This window comes from Curcuma longa, chromosome 21 (genome assembly GCF_044706935.1).
Source record: "Curcuma longa cultivar G26 ecotype Majalengka, Jawa Barat chromosome 21, ITB_CL_G26_1.1, whole genome shotgun sequence".
Lineage (NCBI taxonomy): Eukaryota > Viridiplantae > Streptophyta > Magnoliopsida > Zingiberales > Zingiberaceae > Curcuma > Curcuma longa.
In genome coordinates, this window is record NC_133881.1 from 10,811,372 (window position 1) to 10,838,864 (window position 27,493).

General features: G+C 34.4%; 2 protein-coding genes across 3 annotated transcripts; one reads left to right on the top strand and one right to left on the bottom strand.

The window, feature by feature from the left end:
• The first annotated feature begins 6,692 nt into the window (after positions 1–6,692).
• Positions 6,693–11,686, top strand: LOC141815300 (AT-hook motif nuclear-localized protein 10-like). Of its 2 annotated transcripts, XM_074703231.1 has the most exons (7): positions 6,693–6,727; positions 6,813–6,851; positions 7,248–7,873; positions 8,445–8,497; positions 9,944–10,075; positions 10,315–10,476; positions 11,357–11,686. In XM_074703231.1, exons 3-7 carry the CDS (start codon positions 7,447–7,449, stop codon positions 11,459–11,461), a joined length of 879 nt encoding a protein of 292 aa, XP_074559332.1. In that variant the 5' UTR covers positions 6,693–6,727; positions 6,813–6,851; positions 7,248–7,446; the 3' UTR covers positions 11,462–11,686. The 2 variants fall into 2 exon arrangements, with proteins under 2 accessions (XP_074559332.1, XP_074559333.1); XM_074703232.1 differs by lacking the exon at positions 6,813–6,851 and having other exon boundaries at positions 6,694–6,727.
• Positions 11,687–11,858: 172 nt separating this feature from the next.
• On the bottom strand, positions 11,859–17,626 carry LOC141815058 (uncharacterized). The gene is made up of 5 exons (XM_074703022.1): positions 17,352–17,626; positions 16,544–16,886; positions 15,202–15,473; positions 13,044–13,243; positions 11,859–12,454 (listed from the first exon to the last, which is right to left on the bottom strand). Exons 1-5 carry the CDS (start codon positions 17,542–17,544, stop codon positions 12,020–12,022), a joined length of 1,443 nt encoding a protein of 480 aa, XP_074559123.1. The 5' UTR covers positions 17,545–17,626; the 3' UTR covers positions 11,859–12,019.
• Between the last annotated feature and the right edge of the window lie 9,867 nt (positions 17,627–27,493).

Below are 27,493 nucleotides of genomic sequence, written 5' to 3' on the forward strand. Positions count from 1 at the left end.
CTACACGCTAGTCTTAACATATTAATATTGTCCTTGTATATTAATGTTTGACTAGGACTAGGAATAGTTAAGAGTAGTATTCTCTATATCATCTCACTATCATTCAACCAATTGATATGATATAGATTAGAACCTACTACCTAATGACATTATCATACTTTATTCATTTGGCACAAACATGAAATAAATATAATAATCAAAACTTTACTTTTATTAATAAAATATGATATAAAAAGTTCCCTAGTCAATCATCTTATGATTGGTTCTAGGACTAACACTAACAATATCCCGTAGAGGTACTCAAATTAGATCAGTGATTGATTTTTAGGTTTCGTTGTAAACCTAATTGGTTACTTCCAATTATGTAAATCAATAGTTCAAATGACACTCAAAGGTAGGGCATTTTCCATTGATATAGGATCTTCTGTACCAGAAATAATAGTATCTCCAATTATAACCCCTCTGGGATGTGAAATATATCTCTTTCACCATCCCCATAGTGTATGAGACAAATGTATGCATTTCGATCAGGGTCATATTCTATGGTTACGATTCTACTAGATATGTCTTTTTCATTTTGTCAAAAATTGATTTTACGATATAGATGCTTATGACCTCTCCCTCTATATCATGCGGTAATGATTCCTCTGGTATTAAGACCTTTAATACTTTTAAAGTTTTTTTCTCTATAAGAGGTGGAATAGAATAACCTGATTCAAGCGTAATGATCATACGTCTATACTGCATTGTATGTTCCATAATATGCCCCCTTCTTCTACCATTTCTTGAGAGTTGATGACTATTCATATCTGTTATCTTAACACCAAAGAAGAGTTTGGCCTAATGCTTTATTTTTGTCCTAGTTGATCTTGATTCGACATTAGAAGTATATTGATTATTCTCCAATAATCGAATACTTTATTTTATAAATACTGCATATTTGATTCCATCCATAAATCCATGTTCTTCCCTATGAGTTCCAGTATTGCTAAGAATTCTAGTTCTTATTGTTCATATGTTATGGTATAAATATACCATACCAATTTGTTATGCATGGATGATGAGATTCCATTAATACAAAGCTAATTCTAATAGGCTTATTAAACGTTTCCATTGGCATGCATCTAGTAGGAATTGAACCTACGAATTTACTAATTATGAGTTGGGTGCTTTAACCATTCAACCATGGATACTTAACTTAACACATCATATATTATAAATATACAAATTTCAATTGGGATGTTTAACTTAACACATCATATATTGTAAATAAATAAATTCTAGTTCAAATACAATCTTCGCCATAGGATGTCTAAATATCAATGAAGAGACATTAATTCAAATCTTGGATCATCGATTTGGTAAGGATATTGAGAGAGATCAAGAATTCTCACTATTTCTTAGATTCATAGATCAAATTCAACTCAATGAGATTTTCCACTCACATTTGTTTCCATCAAGAACACTTTATGAAACTTTTTGACCCCCGAATTTGGAGTATTCTACTTTCACATGATTCGTAGGGTTCAACAAGCAATCAATATTTCATGATCAAAGGTGTAGTACTACTTATAGTAGCGGTCCTTATATCTCATATTAACAATCGAAAGATGCTCAAAAGGAAAACTCTCTATTTGATGGGGCTTCTCCCCATACCTATGAATTCTATTGGACCTGAAAATGAGACATTGGAAGAATCTTTAATTTTGGCCTTCCAATATCAATAGGTTGATTGTTTCGCTCTTGTATCTTCCAAAGGAAAAAAGCTTTCTGAAAGTTGTTTGATGGATCCACAATAAAATACTTGGATTCTCCCAATAAATCAAAAATATATCATGCTTGAATCTAACCAAAGTTCACAGTGGTGGAGGTTGGGGAAGCGGATCAGGAAAAAAGAGATTCTAGTTTTAAGATATCTAATGAAACAGTAGCAGGAATTGAGATATTATTTAAAGAGAAAGATAGCAAATATTTGATTTTTTGTATCCAATACAAATGATCCGATCTGCAAAGACCATGATTAGAAATTATTTGATTGTCTTTTTTTGAGGGAGAAGCGAAACACAATCAACTTGAATTCGGGATAACTATTCAAAATCTTAGGGAAAGACTTGATTTCTTATCTCATGTTTGTTTTTCGTGAAAAAGACCAATTGAAGGGGAGGGTTTCTTCAAACAACAAGGAGCTGAGACAACTATTCAATTAAATGATATTGAGCATGTTTTCCATCTCTTCTCGAGAAATAAGTGGGGTATTTCTTTGCAAAATTATGCTCAATTTCATATGTGGCAATTCCACCAAGATCTCTTCGTTAGTTAGGGGAAGAATGAGCATGAATTGTATTTTTTGAAGAACGTAAGAGAGAATTTAATTTAGTTAGACAATGTGTGGCTAATAACAAGAATCAATTTTTTAGCAAGGTACAAAATGTATTGTCAAATATTCAATATGATTCCATAAGGTCAAGATCTATTTTTGTTCAAGTAATAGATTCTAGCCAATTGAAAGGATCTTCTGATCAATCCATAGATCATTTCGATTCCGTTAGAAATAAGGATTTAGAATATCCCACATTGATTGATCAAATAGAGATTCAACAACTAAAAGAAAGATCGATTATTTGGGATCCTTCTTCTCTTCAAACAGAATAAATAGAGGTCGAATCAGATCAATTCCCGAAATGCCTTTTTGGATCTTCCTCAATGTCTCAACTATTCATGGAGATCATCTGCTTCATCAGAAAGAAATAGAAGAAATCCTACAAGATTAATTCATTCTTTTTTCTCTAATAGATGGGCAGAACTTCATCTGGGTTCGAATTATATTGAGAGGTCCATTAGAATCAGAAATTTTTGAAGAAAAAATAAGAAGTTTCTTTTGTCCGTTCCAAACAAGCGAAAAATAAGGAAATGGCTGATATTTTCAAAATAATTACATATTTATAAAATATCATCTCAATTCATCCTATTTCATTCTTGAACAAAAATCTAATTTTTGATTTATTTCATCTATTCCATGAGCGGAACAAAAGGCGATCAAGTTACACCATGATTTTGAATCAAAAGACAGATTTCAAGAAATGGCAGATCTATTCACTATATCAATAACCGATCTTGATCTGGTGTATCATAGGAGATTTGCCTTTTCTATTGATTCCTATGGGTTGGATCAAAAACATAATTCTTAAATCAAGTATTTAACTCCAGAGATGAATCAAAAAAGAAATCTTTATTGGTTCTACCTCCTCTTTTTTACGAAGAGAATGAATCTTTTTATCAAAGGATCAGAAAAAAATCGATCTGGATCTACTGTGGGAATAATTTAGAAGATCCAAAATGAAAATAACGGTATTTGCTAGCAACAACATAATGGAGGCAATCAATCAATATAGATTGATCCAAAATTTGATTCAAATCTTTGTGTATAAGAAATGCATCTAATCGATTCTTTTTAATGAATATTATCACAACTTCGAATATGGAATTCAAAGGGATTAAATAGGAAATGATACTTTGAATCATATAACTATAATGAAATATACGATCAACCAACATTTATCGAATTTGAAAAAGAGTCAAAAAAAATGATTTGATCCTCTTATTTCTCGAACTGAGAGATCCATGAATCGGGATCCTAATATATATATGGATACAAATGGTTCAGTGGGAGCCATAATTTCCAAGAAGATTTAGAACATTTACTTTCTAAACAGAAGAACCATTTTCAAGTAGTGTTCGATCAATTACGTATTAATCAATATTTGATTGATTGGCCCGAGGTTATAGACAAACAAGATTTGTTTAAGTTACATTGTTTCTTCTTATCCAAGTCATTTCTCTTTTTGTCTAAGTCACTTCCCCTTTTCTTTGAGTATTGGGAATACCCCCATTCATAGGTCCAAGATCCACATCTATGAATTAAAATGTCAGAATGATCAACTCTGCAATTAGTTGTTAGAATCAATAGGTATTCAAATTGTTCATTTGAATAAATCAAAACCCTTCTTATTGGATGATCATGATACTTCTAAAAGACTGAAATCCTTAATCAATGGAAGAACAAGATTACCATTTTGCTTCAAAAAGATACCAAAGGGGGTGATTGACTCATTCCATACTAGAAATAATCTTAGGACGACATCCTTTGATAACACAAATTCATATTTATCAATGATATTCTATGATCAAGACAATTAGTTGAATCCCATGAAACCATTTCATAAAAGTTCATTGATATCTTTTTTTTATAAAGCAAATCCATTTGGATTTTTGAATGATTCAAATTGCTTCTGGTTCTATTGTAATAAAATATTATATTTTTATGTGAAAATTACCCATATCAATAATTATGGTCCTACATATGGATAATTCCTCACTATCTTGTTCATTCATAACAAAATATTTTCTTCGTGTGTCGGTAAAAAAAAATATTTATGGTGAGAGAGACTATTTTGTCAATCGAGTCACAAGTATATTACATATTTATACTTAACTATTTTACACAAAGTAGTGATGAAAGGTATAACTTGTACAAAATTTTTCATTTTCCAATTTGATACAAGCCATTTGTTCGTAGAGCCATTTACTCATTCATAGACATTTCTATTGGGTTGCAAGGGTGCAAACATAGTCCCACATCTAAAACACATGGAAAAGATCATGGGTTTAAAAGGATGGAAAGTATCTCCATTAGTATGAGGCCTTTTGGGTTGAGCCCAAGAACAAAATCATGAGGGTTTAGGCCCAAAGTGGACAATATCATACCATTGTAGAGATATTTTGATTTCATCGGTTCTAACAAGTGGTATCAGAGCGAGGCCGCTCTTCACCGGACTAACTGTCGGATGAGTCATGACCCGGATCTAACCATGTGGGTTGAATCTTAAATAAAGGAAGTGAGTGCTCTCGTGTTTGAATCAAGAGGACCAGACATCAGGCAGGAAGTCCTAGTAGGTCGGGTGAACCGAGGGGCAGAAAGTCCTAGTTGCGACTAGGCAGGAAGTCCTAGTAGGTCGGATGGACCGAGGGACAGAAAGTCCTAGTTGCGGTTAGGCAGGAAGTTTTAGTAGGTCGGGTGGATCGAGGGGTAAAAAGTCCTGTTGGGTCAAGGATTCAGACATAAAAAATGATGTTTGAGGCCCCGCCTGTGGTCCTTTGTTTGAGGGGAGGATTGTTGGGTTGCAAGGGTGCAAACATAGTCCCACATCTAAAACATATGGAAAAGATCATGGGTTTAAAAGGATGAAAAATATCTCCATTAGTATGAGACCTTTTGGGTTGAGCCCAAGAATAAAACCATGAGGGTTTAGATCCAAAGTGGACAATATCATACCATTGTAGAGATATTGATTCCATCGATTCTAACAATTTCTACAACACCTCTAACAGAGAAACAAATAGTTAATTTTGAAAGAACTTATTGTCAGTCTCTTTCAAATATGAATCCATCTAATTTAGAAGAAAAGAACTTTCATGAGATCTCAATTTCAATTCAAATTCACATCAGAAGAAAAGAACTTTCATGAGTATCTCAATTTCAATTCAAATATATTTAAATTTGATTTACACACTATGTTTTGAGAATAATTTCCCATCTAGAAAGAAGGGAAAAAAAGAGTCTTTCTCTAAAGAAATACATTGAAAAAGGATAGGATAACCCTGAAAAGCTATTTATTAAACGTCTAAATAACTACATCATCTTAAATACATTTTTTTTGAAGTTTCACTCTTAGTAAGTATAATCCTAACTTTCTTTTTAATTTTTATCTATTTATGTCCATATATTTATCTTAATTATTTTATAAAATTTTCTTTTAAAATATCATTAAAAACATTTGATTCTTGAAAATGGAAAGAAATATATTCTTTAATTTGATTTTTATATGAAGAATATAACTATAATACGAGGTAAGATTTTACACTTCCCAAGTGACCAAATTACGTCATAATTGAAAAAAAATGATAATTATAATAAAATATGATAATTATAAGGTAAGGCTAGAGTTATTTTGGATGCTTAACTATTTTTAAATCAAATTATTGTTAACAAATTTAATAAATTTATTTTACTTTTAATGATTCATAAAAAAAGTATAAAATAAAAAAATACCGTGGATTATTCACTTTTTCAGAAATCGATTTTTATATCGAATATCCTACATCCATAATATTAGAACTATTGAGATAACTAAACTACTATATGGAGAGGATTTTATGCTTTTAAGATATAATTGAGTTGGTTACGATAAAATAAAATTATAAAAAAGATAAAAGTTCGAATCTCGATGAAATTAAGATAATATCTTCTTCCATCGTGGTCAATTATAATTTTTTGATTTACCTCTTCACAAAAAAAAAGATAAATCCCAGTCAGTCTCATGGATTCAGAGAAGGTGGCCACCCGGTAAGTTTTCCACCGACCACCAGGGTAAATCGTACTTCTTTACAAGATCATGTAGCCGCTAAGATGATAAATTTTATATTTTACATAAAATAAAATTTTTTAATATATGAATTGATAGAAAATTATTCATCTCTATAATTAATTGGATGAAGTTTAAATACCTAAATTAATAATAAAAAAATAAAGAAAAAAAATAAAATAAAAGGCTAAATTGTAATTTAAGATATTGACTTTTTTTTTTTAACAATAAAGGACAATACGTGTATCCATGTGGTGCTCGCCAGCTGCGAGGCATTCTTCCACTGAGATTTCATCTGTCGCTCGGTACGCTTATCTTCTACGCCTTCCAAATTTTAACCTTTTTTTTTTTTTTTTTTTGAACTGATTTTGTGTTTATTTTCTTTTTGAGGGAGCATGTCGAGCGAAAGAAGGCTGACGACCAGATCTCGTAAATTTCTCTATTTTTTTTCTCGTGGATTTCCATCGGAATTTTGATATGTTAGGGTTTAGTACCTTTTTTATTTTCATTTTCCGAAAACCTAAAAGGTTTCGCTAAATCTCATGTGATAATTCTTTTTAATTAATTAACCAATATTTGCCTTTTAATTTCGATTTTCATATTTTATTTTACCGAAAAATTGGTCGTTCATCACCAAAAAGTGACCTTTTTGAAACGCGATTGTTAGCTCACACTGTTTTCCTTCTTTCTTTTCTGCTTTTTTTTTTCAACTGGTTTAAGGTTTCAGATTTCCTCTTCGAAATCATGTAGCTTTTAAGCTAGATCTCTAAGATAGTGCGATTTTGATGTTGTTTTCCTTTTTTTTCCTGTGTTTTTTTTTTGCAGGAACTGCAGAAAATATTTAAGAAATCTGCTTGAGGATTTTTGTAAATGTACAGAACGCCTAAGAAATGTTTCAGGAGAAGAAAAAAATCCGATCTTGTTGCATTTTTCTTGACGATGGAGATTTCCCTCAATTCACGTTTGCTGCGAGACTCTCACTGTTGGGACTGTAGCAGTCGCGACGTATAAAAGGTGTGGATCCATGGAAAGGAATCAGTCTCCGCTCTTCAATGCGAAGCTTGTCGATCACGAGAATGGCGTTCGTGTCTATGAACCACCAGGCAGTGCCAGTGACACTCCTGCGTATCAACCAGTGGCGGGTGGTGGCTGGAGTGCCAGTGCCACTCCTCATCCGTTCCAAGCAGTGGCCGGCGGCAGCGGTGACCTTTCTCCCGGCAATAGCTCCAGGGAGTCATTCAAGAGGAAGCGTGGTCGTCCGAGGAAGTATGGTCCTGATGGTACGCCGATTCTTGCTGTGTCCCCGCTTTCCAGAAGTCCTGCTCCTCCTCTGAGCACTACGACGTTCTCTCCGGCGACTAATATGGCAGCAACAGTTGCAGCGGAGGGTGCCAAAAAGGCTAGAGGCCGCCCACGAGGTTCAACCAACAAACGACACATAAAAGCACTTGGTAATCTACATTCTTTGTTGCAATTGGAATTTTTTTTATTGTATTTCTCTTTTTATCTTATTCTACCAACACAAGTTCAAAGCTTTATATATTTTTTTTGCATCTTATGATTTCTGGTGGATCCAAGCAAGATTAGCATATCCCAAGTGTTTTCTCCTATTTAGTTGCTTTGAAAGGCAAAGCATACTTATTGCCTTGTGCTTTTTAAGGTTACAAGCACTATAAGCTGTAATTTATGTTATAGGTTGGTTTACTGTTTGGAAAGGTTTACAAGTTCTCACTGAAGTCGATGTGGATGCTTTCTTGGTAGCAAATGAGGGAAATCATTTGGATTTATCTAATTCTTGGTATTCTATTTGGTTGAACATGGTTCCAATTGCTATTCCTTTTTCATCATAATTATGTTGTTTAGTAATCTTCAGGATTGAGGCTTTACTCTCGTATGATTATCTATTTGGCTCTAGAAATTGCAGCAAATGCTGTTGTTGCAAACTTTGATAACATCTAGAATTGCTCATCTTTTGGGTACACTATTGGTATTTGTGTTTATTACAAGGAATAGCTCTTACAGGTTCAACTGGGACTGGATTTATGCCACACGTCATAGCAGTTCAAACCGGGGAAGTAAGTTTTATTTTTTTTGTTCGTTAAGTTAAAACTAGTTTGATACCATGTGCTCGCATTGTCATGGATAATATATCATTTGTTTTAAGATCATTTAGGCTCCATTTGTTTCACCTAAATTTTTCTGAAGAGTAACTTATTGAATAATGTTTAGGTTGTCTTCATTGAATCAAATTTCTTGTACCAGATGTTTTTGTGCAATTTAGAGGAGTGCTGTTTAAAGTTATCATTTAAACATGTTTTAATAACAAATTTATCAAGTGCATCTTTTTGAGATTGATTAAATTTTTCTATTTTTCTTTTTTTTTATACATTTACTCCAAAATAGTCTAGCAGGTCTATAAGCTACTAATGTGTTTAAAATTAAATAATAATAAAATCTAAAACCTAATGATGCTTGCAAAATTTGAAACTAGAATTATTAATGGAAACCTACTGAGCAAAATAAAAAAACGAGATTGAAACTGTGAAGTAAAGAAACTAGGCATACATTGAGTTGTTGTATTGTTAGTGTCATTTTTGAGGTGTACGATGTAAAAAACCTATAACAAAGACATTCCTTGCACCCCTTGTGATTCTCGAAAATGTTTTCAAGCTATCAAATAAGTAAAACATCCAATAAAGATATTTTATTAATTTTTTATTCTCTTTATATATATATATATATAATAATTAATTTATAAAAAAATGGGCCCTCTAAATTTGGGGCCCTAGGCATAGGCTTTAATGGCCTATGCCTAAAGCCGGCACTGGTTTAAAGTTATCACATGTTTTGATCAAATTAGAGTGCCTAACATTTACTCCTAGTCTAAGGTCTATAAGCTAAATGTGTCTATTAGCGCTAATAATAAAAAAACCTAATGATGCTTATTCAGGAATGGACCTACTGAGCAAACAAGATTGAAACTGTGCCAAAACATTGAGTTGTTGTATTGTTAGTGTTGTTTTTGAGGTGTACGATGTGGCATTACATTGTTCCACATATAATTGGGTTTAAGGTAGGATTCCCTGTCACTGCCAAATGTACAGTAGCCAGTAGGTGAAAAAAAATACATTTTGTGATTTAGAGGTGCTACTCTAATTTGGTCTCAATTATTAAGAAGTCACAGCCAATCTCCTGTAAAACCAGTCAAAGTGGGATGCATATGTGTGAGATCCATAGGGAAACCGATCTTAACTTAGATTGAGTGGAAAAGGAGGTCTCTTGTGTCTATTCAAACGTTCTCATGAGGCATAAATCAGTGATTTTGACAGAGATAGATACAACCAAAGCATTATTATGTTTTTTATGGGCATCAACATTGAATATTTGTTGCTGAGCCTGCTATAGATTTGCAGGTTAGATGAAATAAACCTCTCAACTTTTAGAGATCATGTTGCTTGTAATTTCAATGTTTTTCTAGCTCAGAGGATGTTAACTTGCATCTATCTGCTTGTACTTTTCAGGATGTATCAGCCAAGATAATGGAATTCTCACTGCAAAGCAGACGTGCAATTTGTGTTCTGTCGGCAAATGGTGCAATTGCAAATCCTTCTCTCCGTCAGATTTCTACTTCTGGTGGTACTGTTACTTATGAGGTTAGACTTGGAACCTTCCCTCTCTATCCAATTTAGTATTGCAACCTTAGATGTTGTTTTGATGTGCACTTTTCGACCACCACTTCTTATCACCTATAAGCTGATACTTTCTATCGGGCAGTTATATATGTGAGAAATGGTTAGCTACTTTATATTATGTAGATCTCCTGCATTATCTGACGCTACTATTAAAAATGATATATTACTTGTTTGCATTTTTCATGATGACCTATTAACAGGGTCGTTTTGAAGTCTTGTCACTCTCTGGATCATTCCTGCTGACCCACAGTGGAGGTCAGCGGAGCCAAACAGGTGGTCTCAGTGTTTCATTAGCTGGTCCAGATGGACATGTTATAGGCGGCGGACTGGCCGGTGTGTTGATAGCAGCTTCACCAGTGCAGGTAATTCTTGATATTCTCCTAGTTAGAATACCTGTTCTTGTAGTACATAACATAAATGTGTAGGTCCATTACTACTTGTTTCTAGTTCTATTTTTTCAGGAGAATGCAAGTTGATGAAAACTCAGACCATCTCTTGTTTTAGTGCTTCCTTTAATCTTTCTAATTCAGTGCCCCTATGCTACATGATCAGCATGTTTCCCAATCAACTTTTGAGCATTATTTTGCCCTAACATGCTCGACCATTCAAAGACCTCATGAACATTCGTATCTTCTGGGTTTGAAACTTCTTGCAGGTTAGGGAAATTATGCAACATCTTGTTAACCAAAACATTTCATCAGATCCCTTTGTGAACATCTTTTAACTTAGCCCTACACTTTTTCAAGGAAGAGCGTATAAAGCCAAAAAAATGCCCTAAAAATTTCTCGTTAGGTAAGTTCAACAACTTTGCGTTTTTGCTCCATAACCAACTTATTTCTTTGTCAGTAAACCCATATGTTTTTGTTTTTGCTCTGCCATCAATGATCTTTTTTTTATGTTTCTTTTCATCCAACAACATTGGTATTTCTAAACATTTGTTATTAAAAAAAATTAAAAACACTGTCTACTGCATAATATCTACAACATCTTATTAGTTTCACGAACTGTGCGATTGTCGTCTTTCTGGGCATGTTTCTTAGTGCAAAGAAGGGAGGGGAAGAAATAAGCTAAGGGAAAGTCATGGTGGACTCATCTTTCCTTCAGTTTTCTACTAAGGCTACAGCCTATATATGTATACATATTCCTTTTCTCTCAAGTGTTTCCTACCTCAATTCTTCTCCCTTACAATTTCTCATACTTGTACGAACTTGTCGATATCCTAAAGGATCAAAAACATTGCAGGTGATTGTGGGCAGCTTTACTTCTGAAGGGAAGAAGGAAACTGGACACTCCGGTTCAAAAAACTTTGAAACACTCGCTTCGCTCGCCGAGAGCTTCTCACCTTGAGCACTGCACCTTGCTACTATCTGTAGAGTTTCCCAGCCATCCCCAAAATAGCAACATACCGGCGGCATTCGCAAAATCTGAATGCAATTTTACTATGTACTCATCTCTGTATCTGCTGTAAATTTATAGTGCCCAGCGAAGATATCACCTGTGTGTTACAAGTATCAATTTGTACATACATGTCTTTCTTTCTGAATATATGACAGGATTTGTCTTTAGTTTTCATTTGAATTCTTGTGTAGTCTTGGTTTGGTTCTATGAAGCATACTCGAATTTTTCTTAAATCCAATTGTTTCTTTTAATTGTAAATATTATCAGAAGTTGTTTGATTTTTGAGCAATTTACCAATGCATCAACCTTGTGACTAGAAACTATAGAAGGAAAAATTCTCCCAAGTCTTAATAGAGCTATTATACACATTTAAATTTCACTTATGCTTTGATTAGTATACAAGAACTTGCCATCAAATAGTCTTATGATCAAGTTCTGTTTCAACCTTATGAGTCAGTTGTTGTTCAATTCTCAGAAGGACAACCTTAACATAAAGAGGCAGCAAATTCAATTCTGTGCTCTCTTCAACAGAAACCTTAATGAGAAAAAACCAAGACAAACAGTTTGCCAAAACCACCCTTTGGAATTTGCAGGATCGACTTTTCTCGACAGGTGCAATGCATAAAGCCCTTCACCAACATGTGCAGCTACTGATAGAATGAACACAAGTCTCACTATCCACAAGGATCGGAAGACGAAAAGGCCAAGGGCTTGTGTCCATGCTAATGGTCCAATGGGAGGTAGGAAAGCCGCAAAAAACAGCGTAGACATCCCGATGATGACAGCGATCCATACATAGATAGTCGGGCCATCCAGTTCTTTTCTTTTCCTATCTTGCCAATATGCAATCGTGGCCTTCAGGCCCTCGTCCGGACTAACAATTGGTAAGTAGCCTAGCTCTTGCCTTGCTTTCAGTATAGAGAAGTAATGAGTCACACCAACCTGTTCAAGAGTACCATAAATAAACATTATGCTCTCTTTTTAGGCCACAACTTGTTTTTGTTTTCACAAAGAACTGCAGAAATGAGCTTCTATTCATTGAACTTGTTACTGAATCAGGTAAATGAATGCCATGTAACATGGCAAATCTTAGAAAACTAGGACATAACATAACAAGGTCCATGGCAACTAATACTGAAGTATGCAAATTGATACATCTAACAATTATTCAGATATACAGCAAGGACTAGTAAATCAAAATTTTGCTGTTTCCGTACATATTGCTAATATGTGACGCAACCTGAAAACTAATATGTATCTTGTTGCCTAGGATTTATGTTATGGATTTGCTAATACATTGACACAGGAAAATGTAAATAGTAAAAGTGAAGAAGCAACAAGATATACATTACTGCAAATAGTCAAAGTACTTTGCTTATGTAAATAGTACTGTGCTTCATATAAGCAATGAATCAAAGGTGAGTAGCAATTCAATTATTGGTGCTAACTTCCCAGGGCTGAAGTTTTTTCGGAAAAAATTTGAAGCAATAACTGAAATATCCAACACATGCTAGTGATTAACTTTACTCACCTTGTAAACCTCAGCTGGAAGAAGCAGAGGCTGGGGAAGCCATCTATGGTTGAGCCATGGATATAAAAGTGTATAGATGACCCAGAAAAATCGAGCCATAAACATTGCATGATGGACATCCAGTGTCATTTTTGGCATGACATAATCTAAACTCCGCAATAAAGGCTTGATGATAAATTCAAATGTATTAACAGGTGAGCCTGCAGAAATAAGCAAACAGACTTTCAAGTAATAACTCATTATATTTGAAGAAACAACTATCAAAGTATGTTGAATAATTAATTTGACATTAAAGTATAAAAGATGGCTGTATGACTGGAATCCACGCTACAAACAAAGCACAATGTGCAACAATGATTCCCTCAAACTTCTCATTATCTCAATTCTGAAAATAACAGGCTTACCATGTTATTACCAACAGGCTTATAATTAGCCTAAAGGGATTAAAAGAAAGCTGCACATGTATGTGGATTTATTTAATAGTATGTCCAGTGTCAAAATACTGAAATTCAACAACGAACGTTGCCCTAGTATATTTAGAATATAAATTATTTAATTGCATTCCAAGATTTCCAAACTAAATACACATATATACAAGATACATTCCTTACCAACTTTTCTATGATAGCAAACTATTTGATACTTCAAAAATGAGTTACTTTTTCACTTAGTAGTATCAACCATTCCTCGTCAAATCAGTGAGAACTTCTCAGTTGGGGATGCCTAACACAAAATACATCTTAGGCACTAAAAATCACCATGCAATTTGCAATAATTATGACAAGGCTAAGCATAGTTCGGTAGAAAGGAATGCTTTGGGATGGATTAATTTGGTTAATAGACTCACAATTCCACCTACTCTGCTTTTTTGGAACAATAGGAAGCATTATTGTGAGTTTGGGCCTTTATGCCACTAGCAAACTTTGTTTACAGTTATATCCTTATCAATATCAAATCTTTAAAACATTTTGTTAATCCTCAACCAATTCAACTTGTCTAATTATATAGTCTGTTAGTTGTTTTTAGATATGTTAATACAATCTCATATTATTTTCTTTTTAAAATATTTATTGGAAGTGCTACACCTAATTGCTCCTATTAGCACTATGTTTTGCAAATGCCTACACATTTCTCACCTCAACTAAAACAACTTTTTTTCTGTTGTTTGTTTTCTCATCGCACAACATTGTGAACTGTAAAATATAACTATTCTATCTAAAACAGTGTAAACTTTTCTTTTACCCTAAGTAGAACGCAATGTTCACATAAGACTCCAAAAGTTGTTCTCTTTTTCAACCATCCACTCTTTATAACATTAATGATATAGTCCTCGGTCCTTAATATCGTATTGTTGTTTATTGTTGTCAAATCATGCTTATTCCAAGTGTTTAGGGTTAGTTATATGAATCATATCCCTCCAAATGACCTCTAGGCAAGGATACAACATCAGCAATATTCAAATTGATTATTGTTGTTGAGTAATAAATTTGAAAACCTAAAATTCTTACTTGCAAAAAATTCATGATTCATTTAATTGTTCTCTCAGCCAGTTTCTTCTTACTGAAACTATGTTTCATATATGCCTTTTAATTAATACCATCGGCTTAGTTTTTAAAATTTGTCTCCATGACACAAGCTTTGAGTTTATACTATTTAAAGTCTCATTAATTAGAACAATATTATCCGCAAGCACATAATGGGTAGGATCTTAAACATGTCCATGTATTTCATAAGCAATTATGCAGCGAATGGCCATTTAAGTGGAAGCAATTAAATAGCAAAATGACCATTTAAGTGGGGTTAAAATTCTAAAACTCAAGAACCTAAGTTTCATAAATATGGAAGCTTTTCTTTTTAAAAATCTTATACTACCTATTAATTAAAAATAATAAATTCTTACTAGTTATTGGTTAATAACAGGAGGTTCAGTGGGGTCAACAGACCTCACTGGTCGAACTAAGACCACATCCCTATCTAGCTGTGATTCAGATTTTTTGGTGACTAAGAAAAGTATCATTCTTCGTACCATGTAGTTATAAGACTAAGAAGTCAAACAGCATAACAGAAACAAATGCACCTAGGTAAACATGACGACATTAATGACTAAATATATAAGACTTTAATAGCTCCATATGAATGTCCATGAATTTCTAGTTACCATCAGATATGAAATACGGTTGCCCAGCAGCCACAACACGCCCTTCTCTGCCAGGGATGTCATCTAAAAGTCCCATGCTTGCTAATATCAGAGCGAGAACAAAATTGTCCACATAAACCCAGTCTGTCTTCACATTGGGACTACCTACTTTGAACAAAGCCAACCCCAACTTTGCAAGCGAAAGAATTCTTGGAAAATGTCTCTCCTCACCAGGTCCATAAATAGCAGCAGAACGAATTGCACAAGTATAAAGACAAATACTGTTTTTCTTCCTGTAGCAAGAAAAGATGTCATAGAAGAGCCATTACCAAAGTCAATGTCAAGTTAACTGTTATGGATTAATTAGGTACTGGTGTGTAATGATGGTACAGAAGTATCAATTTGATTGGCAAAATATAACTGGACAAGGTAAATTGTATCAAGCATGTTAGACATCCAACTTCACACCCTGTCACATTCGTTTCAAGTTACTTTGTTTCAACAATGAATTAGTTTAAAGGTAAAACTGAATCTAACACAAGAAAGCCTCAAAAAGTTTAAGTTGACTAATATGCCATTAGTCACAGGAAAGAATAAGAGACATACAGGAGTCCTTGTTCAAGGAGAAGCAGCTCAAGAAAATATCAGATTCCCTGAATTTATAGTTAAGACTTACATTTTTTTCAAAAGATGGACATTCATTTATATAACCAACTATTTTCTAATCCTAATTTCTGAAGATTTGAAATTAGGATCTTATAAGATATGAAACTGTGTTAGTCGCATAACATGTGTTATTTAATTGCATCTTATATCATTAGACAAGTAGAAGACATTCAATTAGGGTCATGTTTTGTTTAATCCATGTGCAAAGTAAAATGAAATGAGTAGGATAAGTGATTCCTTGAATAAAAAATATGTTATCAATAAAAAAGGAAAATAGCAATTTTATTGAATCAATAATCTGATTGTTAGAAGCTAAGTTCACATGTGTATTTAATGTGATAAATTTCATTAATATGATCTCATATGCATCCACGTATCCACCCACATAGCATATGCCTAAAGCAATTACCTCAGCACAAATTGGTTGCATGTAAAGTCGTTTATAAGTGTTAAATAATCAAAACACAACCATCATAAGCATTTACTGAACCTAGGATTGACTCAACTACCACATTAAGATTCAACTTGATTTGGATCATCCTAGAGTCATTCATTGTATTTTTCCTTCAATTATAAGTACTAGATCTTTGCCTAAAAAGTGTCTTTCTATATGAGATTATGATTGCTTTAATAGTTTCTAATGAACAAAAGTTTATCGTACGATAGCAGAAACATGAGATTTTGTTCAAAAGCTTACTTGGAGGGGCGCCCATTACTTTTAAGAACCAGCTGTTCTGCTATAGATTTACTTCGACCATATGGATCAACATGCTCATCAAGTGGAAAATATGGTAATGATTCATTCCCATTCACGATCTCTTTTCCTCCAAATATAACATTGTATGTACTGACATAAACTAGCCTCTTGATACCAAACTCATGGCATACGTCCAGTATGTTGCAGGTTCCATTTATGTTAACTTCATCAGTGCGCCCGGCTTGGAGCATTTCTTTCCCAGACATTCCATATGAAGCGAGATGGAAAACACAATTAGCACCCCGCAAAACTTTTTCAACATCTTTTTTCTTATTCACATCCCCTGAAAAAATTCAGGTACTTTAGTATTCATTCATGTGCTTCCACGGTCATCCCTGTAGCATCGAAACAGCATAGGCCAGTGCCAAGAGCAGCTCTTGGGAACTGAGATATAAATTCTTATTTTGCCTAACCTATTATTTAGGTTTACCTGCTGCCCTTTCATGACAATTAAAAACGAAAATGGAACACTGATGCCATTTCATTACTTTCGAAACAAAATCAGATTTAGAATTCGCTGTTCCGATAAAAACTCCATGTTGGACTAGATGAAAGATCATAATTCAGAACTCAATGCCCCGACCCTGAGGAAGTAAATAAGTCGACCTCTCTATTGCTACCATCAATTTCTATAAAACTGGTTACAGGATGATATGCAAGTTAAACTAAGGAGAACGGAGAGAATTTGACAACTGCAAAAAGTACGAATCGAGAGGTAGAAATTCAGAGCGAGAGAAAAAAATTGAACCTTGTATGCAGCGTACGCGAGCATTACGGAGATCGGCGGACCACGGGGAGGAGCCGCGGAGGTCGAGGGATCGGACCTCGGCGGCACCGCGGCGGGCGAGCTCAAGGCAGAGGGCCGCCCCGACGAAGCCCTGCCCACCCGTCACCGCGAAGGTGTTCCCCTCGATGCCCTCGTTCTCGCTCAGATGCATCATCGTCTTCCTCCGTCCCTCACAGGCGCTCCCTCTCCCAGGTTCATGACTTCAAGCAGAGAGAAGAAGGAGGCGATGCGCTGTATCTGCTGGCATACGGTACAGGGTGTCAGTGTGCAACTCTTCTCTGTCGTCGGTGTGTCAAAATGGAACGGGCCACCCCCATGGCCAGTAACAAAGAAGGTAAATGACGGGTGCTCAGTTATCGTTTCATTTTATTTTTTCTTTTATGCTTTTCCATTCTTTTCCTTTTTCTTTCATTTTTTATTTCCTTTCCGTTATAATTTTTTTCCACTTTAAATTTCTTTCCTTCTACCTCCAATCCACGTACTCTTTAGTATATAATAAATGATAAATTTGTATTTTATTATTAAAAAAATAATTTGATTAATAATTTATTTAATTATTAAAATAAATTTGAATGATAAATATATATATTACCATAAATAAGATTGATGTACGTTTTTATATATTTTTTTGTTTGATTGTTTTGCAAAGGACTAGATTTAAATTGAGCCCAAATTTTATTTCGATTTGGTTGGTAAAGTAAAATATATATAAAATATAAATTTTAACTTATTTTTTTATATATCTGATAATTGCAATGAGTGATTTTGTTTGGTTACAGTAAATATTTGTATTTTTAAAAAAGTTGCCGATTATTATTTAGTTAGTTTGCGATTATTATTTAGTTAGTTTGCAATACGTGAAACGTGTGTAAAACTCATTAAAATATATAAAAAATATAGATAAATATTATCATCAATGGTAATTTATCAAATGGCATAGGTAGGTAGTTATACGATTTACCCAAATCGCATAGGTACTTTAGAGATTGTCTAGATCGCGTAGTCTAGCGTGGGTTTAATTTTTATTTTACCTTTCTTAAAAATCCTTTGCGTGGTCACGTGTGTGATTGTCTAAAACAGGGAATAGTTTAAATGACAGTCCGAGGTGTCTCACCAAACCACTCATGTATTTTTTTATAAAAAAATTCTGACACCGTCTCGCTCTTACTTCATTGGCGAAATCGAAAACCCTAGTTCTCACCGTTGAAATCAACCTAAATCCCTACTTTTACTTCACCGATCCTTCTCCATTTAGTGTTCATCGGTGCTTTCACTAGTTTCACTCATGCCTCATGGACGAAACCAAAAATGGTAGCTCTCAATGCTTCACCGGCGACCGCATGATCTCCCTACAGTACAAGGCTTACATTCCTTTAGCTTGTGTTTGTTCCTCAAAAGAATCAGATCCGACTAAAAGTTACAGAATCATTAATATTCGAAATATCAAAGAATCCATCATGGTGATATTAAGCAAAATATGTATACTTAGTTTAACTTAGTTTTATGAAAGTTATGTAATTGAATAGGCTTAAACAGTATCATATAAGTAGGTCATCGAGCTTAGTTAAAAAAAATATATTATCTCAGTACCATCATTAACTAAGAATAATATTTATAAATAGTTCGATCTGTATAATTAATTACTAGGACTACTGCTTAGATTATTATATTTAGTTTGTATTTAAATTTGTTAATTATATTGAGATGAATTAGCTAAAAAGTATAATTTATTTTGATATTTATGTCGTACTTCCTACCATTGAAGAATTACTTAAGAAAGTATGCCCATCTTTTAAATAGTTTAACTTAATTTAATGAAAACCATGCTATTTGATCATTATTTATAAAACTTGATGCTTTATTTGTATACGGTAGGAAATGCAAACATCTACATCAACAATTGACAAAAAGTTAAAGAATAATTTATCATATATGAAGCAAAAGTTACATTGAATGAATACATCAAGTCATTTTATAGAATTTTTTTTGTCAAACTTCCTCAAAGGGTAAGGGCAAGTGAAAGGGGCGCTCAAGAGTGAATCTTCATGAAAAATACATTAACATTATAAGAGTACCCTTTTTATCTTTTTTTAGCATACTAAAAATTCCACTTAAGGGATTACTAGTTAACATATTTGAGAATTCAAAAGATAAAATTTTCAAATTTTGTAATGTGGTCGTGGTCTTCACAACTAAAGATGTAACACTATTGGTCGGAATCTTAGATAGAGACATATATGTAAAGAAGTATTCCAATGTTGTCTCTAGAGAATTGTAAAATGATATTTTATTAGGAAAGAACTAAATCAATCTGGATTGGAACACCTAATAAAGAAATATTATCTCCACGTGGAATTAGATGTGGATGTTAAGTCATTTTGTAAATGTTATATTTTGTACATTTTTCTTCTGTTTTATTTGCTTTTTCTACTTATAAGTTACCTATAGGAATTATAGATATTGTTGATGATATTAGCAACCTAAGAAATTATAATTGGATTGAGACAATATATAATTATATGACACATCAACTCTCAATATTTGAAGAAGTGTTTGTTGTAAAGACTCATAGTAGTATCGTCGCACTGCCTTATATGAAGGGATTTGCTAGCTACTTGCTAAAAGTCTTGAATATGTAGTTATTTGTTTGCATAAATAGCTAATAGCATCCAGTGATTTATTTATAGCATATGCTTGATTTCTTGAGCATATTCCTATTCAATGGCCAAGCACATCATAGGACCGAGAATAAGCAAGTAGAGGTCCACTTATTCACATATTAATAAAATAAGGGTTAAGTTAGAATGCCTCTCACCTCTCCAGGTAAACATAAGGTGTATTTGAAATAATGCTATAATTCTATTATCTATGTAAAAGTTTGTTAATTGAGTATCTATTCTTATTTATTATTCAGATTATTATTGATATTATCCCTACTCTCGAGAAAGTCCATTTACTTGGAACCCCCATCGCTAGTCAATTTGAGTCAACACCACAACGGGACAACACATCCACTACACAAATCGATATAGACTCACCGGATGCAACTAGATGTTCATTTGGTATTGTAAAGGAAAAAAGCTATCGAACTCCTTACTCGCTAGAATCAAGATTTAGCGACATTAAATAAAAAATTAGTTGCCATTCTGGAAAGGCAAGGATTATCTTATTCAATCTGGCACCATGCAGGACATCCTCCTCCTAAAGATTCATCAACTAATCTGATGAGAAGAGGATGTGACAAATTACTATGACCTCAGGGGCACTCCTAAAGATACACCTGCATAAGTAGCAATGGTCTTATGTACGAAGAGGATCAAGACGCAAATGAAAGAGGTTGAGGTGGGGGGGGGGGGGGGGGGGGTGGGGAGGGTAAAAAATCTCAAAAATAAGAGTAAAATTTTGAAATGCAAGAATACAATACTATATTAATCACCAACGAGATTGATGAAGAAGAGGAGACCGAAAAAAAATACAAGGAAAGGGCATGACACTCAACCCAATGAGGTTGGATGCTATTAAAGTAAGTAAAGAATTATGTAGTAATTCTTAAATATTAATTGCAATCCTATTTATATGAGCTTGTTTTGTAGGCATTAAATATATTGAGTTATTCTTATTTGCAGTATCTTAAAAGTAAATTTAAAGAAGCTAAAAAGGAAAAATGAGAAGCAGATGTGACCTATCTCATATCAGTACTTTAGAAGTTGCGATGACCTATTTATGACTTTGTATGGGAGGAAGACTATTACGCATAGGTCATACTAGAAATCCATTTATTGCTCAACCAAATTTGAAATAGAAATTCTATTTCATATGATAACCTATTAATTTGTTTGAGATATTATTACACTAAGTATGAAAATATCTTGAATTTTACAGTCATCACGCGTGTTACACATTATCAAAACAAATTCGGTTGATCGTAAAGTTAGTTATATTTTTATACCAATGAATATGACTAATGGTGCTTATTATCATTTATTGGTCATGAACGCTGACACAAAAATATTCTACCATTATAATTCGATGTCCTACAATAAAAAATATGATAACTAATTTACAGAGTTGGTTAGTAATTATTCTTTAAAATATTCTTATTGCACTATGACACATAATTATATTTTAATAATTATTGTCATTCAATTGTGTGTGACAGGTATCTAGATTGGGAAAAAATTTCAACGGTAAAGTAAGAGAAATGCACGATGGTCTATATGATTATCTAACATTTGATGATTGGACTTCTACTAAAGTGGATTGTCTCTAACAAATAATGTTGTAAGTAAATTTACTACATTAAAAATTGCCTAATTTATATTACCATTTAACTAAGTTGTTGAAATTTTTGAAATTGCAACAATGATTGTGCCTTCTTGGTAATGCACTATTGTCGACATTTGTTGTATGATATGAAGATGAATTTCACGCAAAAGGACATTTATGCAATTAGAGTATAGGTTGCAGTCTCAATTCTAAAGGGCAAGTTTAGTAGATTCGAACTAGAATGAGTGAATCATCAATCTCGTTAATGACAATGTTTAATATGCTTGTATCTCTTGAATATCAAATGCGGGGCAGACTTGCTAAAGAAGTATCTATTGAATATCAAATGATGTAGTATGTTTATGTTGTAAAAAGATATTTCTTATACTATTTAGTTTGGAACTATTTTAGTCTAAGTTAGTGTTAGTACATTTTGTTAATGTTATTGGTGTAAATTGCTATTTGATGTGGCAAATATTGTATAAAATCTCATTATTATCATATTGTTATTGTGGTTATTGTTGTCTACATAATTGAGATTGTGGTTTACTGCTAACTATTATTTTGTCTAAATTATTGAGCTCTTCTTTTTGTTGTTGTTATTGTAGAATTCAATAAAACTGTTATTGTTGTTGTGTTCTAATTGATCGACATGGGTAAATTGATGTTGTTTATAGTATGCTAGTTGTTTTTATTAGATTATTGGTGTTGTTTAGATATTGGAGTAGGTATGATCAAAATTGATATTTGGTATGTTAGAAAATGATCTTGTACTTATTTATGAAAATATTTGTATCTTAATATATGTTGGTAATAAATTATTAAAGAGATTGTATCAGACAAGTACATGTGTATAATGGTATTGAATTTTACATATTAAGGAATGTGTAATTGGTGTTGGTTTTGAAAAAAACAACTTTGCTTTCAGAATTGTGTATCGCATTGATGGTTAAGGCCATTGATATATTTGGGAGAACTAAACAAGGACATTGATCCTGCTTTCATGTTATTCGGAGTTCTATAGGTGCATCAGCCAATTTTATGATGAAATCGGCTAATAGGCCTATACATGTCCAAACATCTTAAATTGAAGTTTTACTGACATAGTGAAGCTCCATGAACTCATTTGTATTGTCAAATAGTGTGTATCATCATCTTACAAATTATAATAAACCTCCAAGCTCATTTATCATGCCAGAAATGTGTACGGGAAAAAAATGAACTCAATGCACTGTATCATGGTTATGTTTGACGACATGGGTGTACTGAGGAGATCAAGACAAGCACATAAGACTTTGTTTGAGATCATTTGGAGGTATGTAGGTGCATCAGTCACTTTTATAATGAAACCAGCTAACAAACCTAGGGCATTGTAAAAATCAACAATAAAATTTTTTCGGAAGTAGGGGAGTTCCATGAACTCATTTATATTGTCGGATATTGAGCATAAGCATCTTACAATTTATAATGAGTCTTCGACCTCATCACTCATGCCATAAACAAGTTTAAAAAATATCTAAGTTTGATAGAGTGTATCGTTCGTGTGTGTGATGACATGAGTGTACTCAGGAGACCTAGCAGAGTACACAAGACTTTGTTTGGAGTCATTTGGACAACTCTAGGTCTATCAGTCACTTTTGAGATGAAATCGACAGATGCACCTACACATGTCTAAACATCTTAAATTGAATTTTATTGACATAGTGGAGTCTCATGTACTTATCTGTGTTGTCAAATAGTGTGTATTTGTTAGCACACCAGTGGAGTTTTGATGTGTGGTCAAATAAGTCTGAAATTAGATCCTGTGGTATTTGACATGTGTGTCTAAGTGTACAGGGACTTAGGAGATCACACGTGATATCCATATAGCGAACCTTGGCAGAAAACGCAAGCGATTGAGAAGGATGATGGACTCAGTGCATTCGAGGTACGAGGAGTTGCGGAAGAGTACTCCATCATAGCGAGAAGGGCGCACGGGAGTGAGCCAGAAGGGCTCAGTGCATCCAATTGACGAGAAGTTGGGAGGAAGACTGCACAAGGTGACCAAGCCAGAATGAAGAACGGAGGAGGAAAATGGTAACACAAAGTTGACCATTCTAGGTGCTCGGATCCACTCCGGGAACCCCGACGTCCAAGCGCTCGGATCCATTCCGAGCACCCAGAGTCTAGGTGTCCGGATCCATTCCGGGTCGGATAACCCCAAGCCAAGTCAGCGCGAGTCTTTGCTGAAGCGGTTGAGGATGAAGTACACCTCAATGGAATCCAAGCGCCCGGAGATGTTCTAGGCACTTGAATGCGAGGAGTCATGCAGATCCGTTGGCGAACTGTTGACAGATCGGATTGGGATCAATGAATCCAGGCGCCCGAAAGGCTTTCAAGCGCCCGAAAATACCACACCAATACAACGGTCAGATTGAGGTGAAGGCTATAAATAGATTGAAGCTCAAAAAAGAAAATACACACTCAAATTATTTATTTCGTTCAGTTTGTTTTAATAGCTTTGAACTCAACCATTGTATGAAGTTTTTCTACCACCGGATCATTTTGACGAGGAGACTCTTGATTGGAGCTTTCATAGTCTTGGACTAACAACCCGTGGGTTGTAACCGAGTAATCCCTTGCCTCATATTTTAGCTTGTGTTGCATTTATATTTTAATTAGTGTGTCCTTGCTAAAACATTAGCAAGAGAAAGAGTTAATTATATTTGTAGGTCACTATTCGCTCCTCTTCTCTAGCAATCCAAGAAAAGCTTCCATTGCACCAACAGTTGGTATCAGAGTCAAACCGCTTAGAAGGACTAACCGTTAACTAAGCAACTAGATAGGGAGGAATGGCCGAAGCAAACATCCACTCACCAAAGTTCGAGAGTGAATTCACCATTTGGAAGAGAAAATGGAGGTATTTTTCAAAACTGATTTTGAAATAATGCTATGTATTAAAAATGGTTTCAAAGTACCCAGGAATGAGAATGGAGAAGAACTCGATGAATTGCGATGGACCAAGAAGCAACTAGACGAGTTTACAGTCAATGGTAAGGCAGAGTTCCATCTCCTAAATATTTTATCTGTATAGGAACTCAACCGGATAGGCCACTATAACTCGGTGAAATTAAAGACCTCTGGGAAAAGTTCCTAGAACTTTATGAAGGGATCTCAAAAATAAAGCTAGCTAAAAGGGACTTGCTGAGGAATCAACTAACTCATCTCCGATTATAAAAGGGAGAAAAGGTGGCGCAACTACACATGAAGATTAAAAAGATAATCACCTGTCTCAACAACCTCGAAGAAATTGTGACAAATCGAGACACTCTTAGATATGCATTGAATGTATTTCCAAGAACCCAAGAATGGTCTTCAATAGTAGACTCATATTACATCTCGAAGAACTTAGCGGTATGTACATAGAAGATTATTTTTGACCTTAGAATTACATGAATCTTGATGTATAGGGTTTAAAGACATAGAACTACCAAACAACAATATTTCTCTGCAAGCTAAGAAGGGCGACTTAGATTCAGACTCATCCTTAGAGCTGGATCAAAACTAACCATGTCAAGTTCAGGGGGAAAGAACTAAAAATATTTTTTCAAAACTCTGCTTATTTTTAAATGAGTATAAATTCAGGGGGAGTCCTGAAAGCAAAGGAAGTTAATATTTGAACATTCATGTTGCATTTGTATATTATTTGCATGAAATATTTTTTCATGAGTTAAAAGTTGAACTTAACTTCTTATCTATTATAAAGTTATTTTCTTAACTTGAAACTCGAGTTGCTATAATTAAAAAGAGAGAGATTGTTGGTGTGGGGAGCACTAGATGATCAAACCTTGATTTTGATGATAGAATGAGGTTCAAGTTAAGTGTGTGTTATGGACTAACAAGTTGATCTAGTGTGCAGGGAGCACAGGAAAGTCCTAGTTGAGGCTAGGCAAAATAAGTCCTAGTTATGGCTAGACAAAGGCAAGTTCTGATTTGGAAGATCAGGTAAAAGTCTTAACAAGGTCAAGTACACTAGGTGTAAGTTCAGGCAGGTCTGGAGGATCGGAAAGCATGGCAGAAATCCAGGCAAGTAAGGAGGACCAAGGCTTGGTGAAAGTCTAGGCAGTCAAGAGGATCGATAGCCTAGCAGCAAATCCTGGGGGCCGAGGACCATTGTTAAGCGGAAAGTCCAACAAGTTCGGAGCAAGTCAGGTAAATTCTTCCGAGTGGAGTGGGTAAGGACGTGTTTCCGAAGTGGAACTGTAAGTGTCGGTCTAACCCAAAGTTTTATTAGAAACATGAAGTTAAGACCAATCAACAGTTTAAAGAACTGTTAAACCAATCTGTTACTTTGGATTTTGGACTAACTTGTAATGCAGATTGGAGAGGTGAGAATTTCAACTCCGGGCGACTTTATTAGGAATCCAATTGACCGAACGGTCCGGGCTCCTGGAAGGTTGAATCCAGGAGACTTGGGTTCGGATAATCGCAGCGGAAGTCAAAGTTCATTCAGATCCTCCACGTCAGCATAGAGTCAACTGGAAGGAGAATTCAGGTGACTAAAAGTGCCGAGTCAACTACGAAGATGGCGGATCGACGGTCTGCGTGGAGTCGCTTGCAATGGGAATCCAGACGACTAGAAGGCCTTATAAAAGCATATCGAATAGAGGGTTCGAGGTATCATTTTAAGAGTTCTCAATAGAGAGTCGACGGCACCCTGAGTGAGAAGGAACACCCTAGCAGCCGTCGTAACGCCGGAGTCGCGCCGTAAAAGTTTTATCTACCTCTCCGGTTGTGGTAACGATTTAAGTTCTTGTATTCTTTAATTTTACTATAAAGTTTTATCATAATATTATTTTTGTAATCGTTACAACTCTTCTCCGTAAGGAAAGAGTCACATAGTGAATTGCTCGTACGTAAACGATCAAGGATCTTGGGCCTTGGAGTAGCAGCCAGTGGCTGTGAACTAAATAAAAAACAAAGTGTATTCTTGTGCTTGTCCTTATTATCACTTTCATTATTTCCGCTGCAATGACTTTGATTTACGAGCATAATCGACACGTTTGAAAAACAAAAAAAAAACACTAAAAAGATAGCGCGCTATTCACCCCCCTCTAGCGCATCTACGATCCTACATCAAGAATTAGCTAGTTCAAAACATTTTGAAACCCTCTTTTATAAGCTGTTGCTCGGGCTGATTTCCGCCTACTAATCAAGTGACAACTTCCACCAGTTGAATGTCATACAATTTAACCACTATCAATCGACTGGTATACATAATCAGTCGATTGATGCTATCAGTCAAATCGATTTGCTTTTGTTTATTACTACAGTACTATCAGTCGATTGATCAAACCCATTAGCTAATTAATTATGATCAAATTAATTTTTAACTCTCTGTTTGCTATAATACATGAACAAACCCATCAATCGACTGACATGTTAAATTCAACCTTTTAAACTGTAGAACGACTCGTTCTACGCAGTTTGACTACTATTAGTCCACTGGTATAATCCGTCGACTAATGTCATCAGTCGAATTGATTTACTTTTATTCGTTGCTACAGTGCTATCAGTCAACTAATCAAACCCATCAACCGATTGATTACGATCAAATTAATTTTTCAACACTATGTTTGCTATAGTAACATGAATAGTCTACGATCAAACTTATCAATCGGCTGTCAATATAGCAAATTATTGTTCATAGTTACTGTAGCAAATTATTGCTCATAGTTATTATAGCAAACCTTATTTTCAAGATTTGGCGTCCATCAATCGATTGATACACCAATTTTAACATTGCCAAAATTGAATTCTCACTTTGCATAGTATCCGATTGGCCTTAACTAATTAAG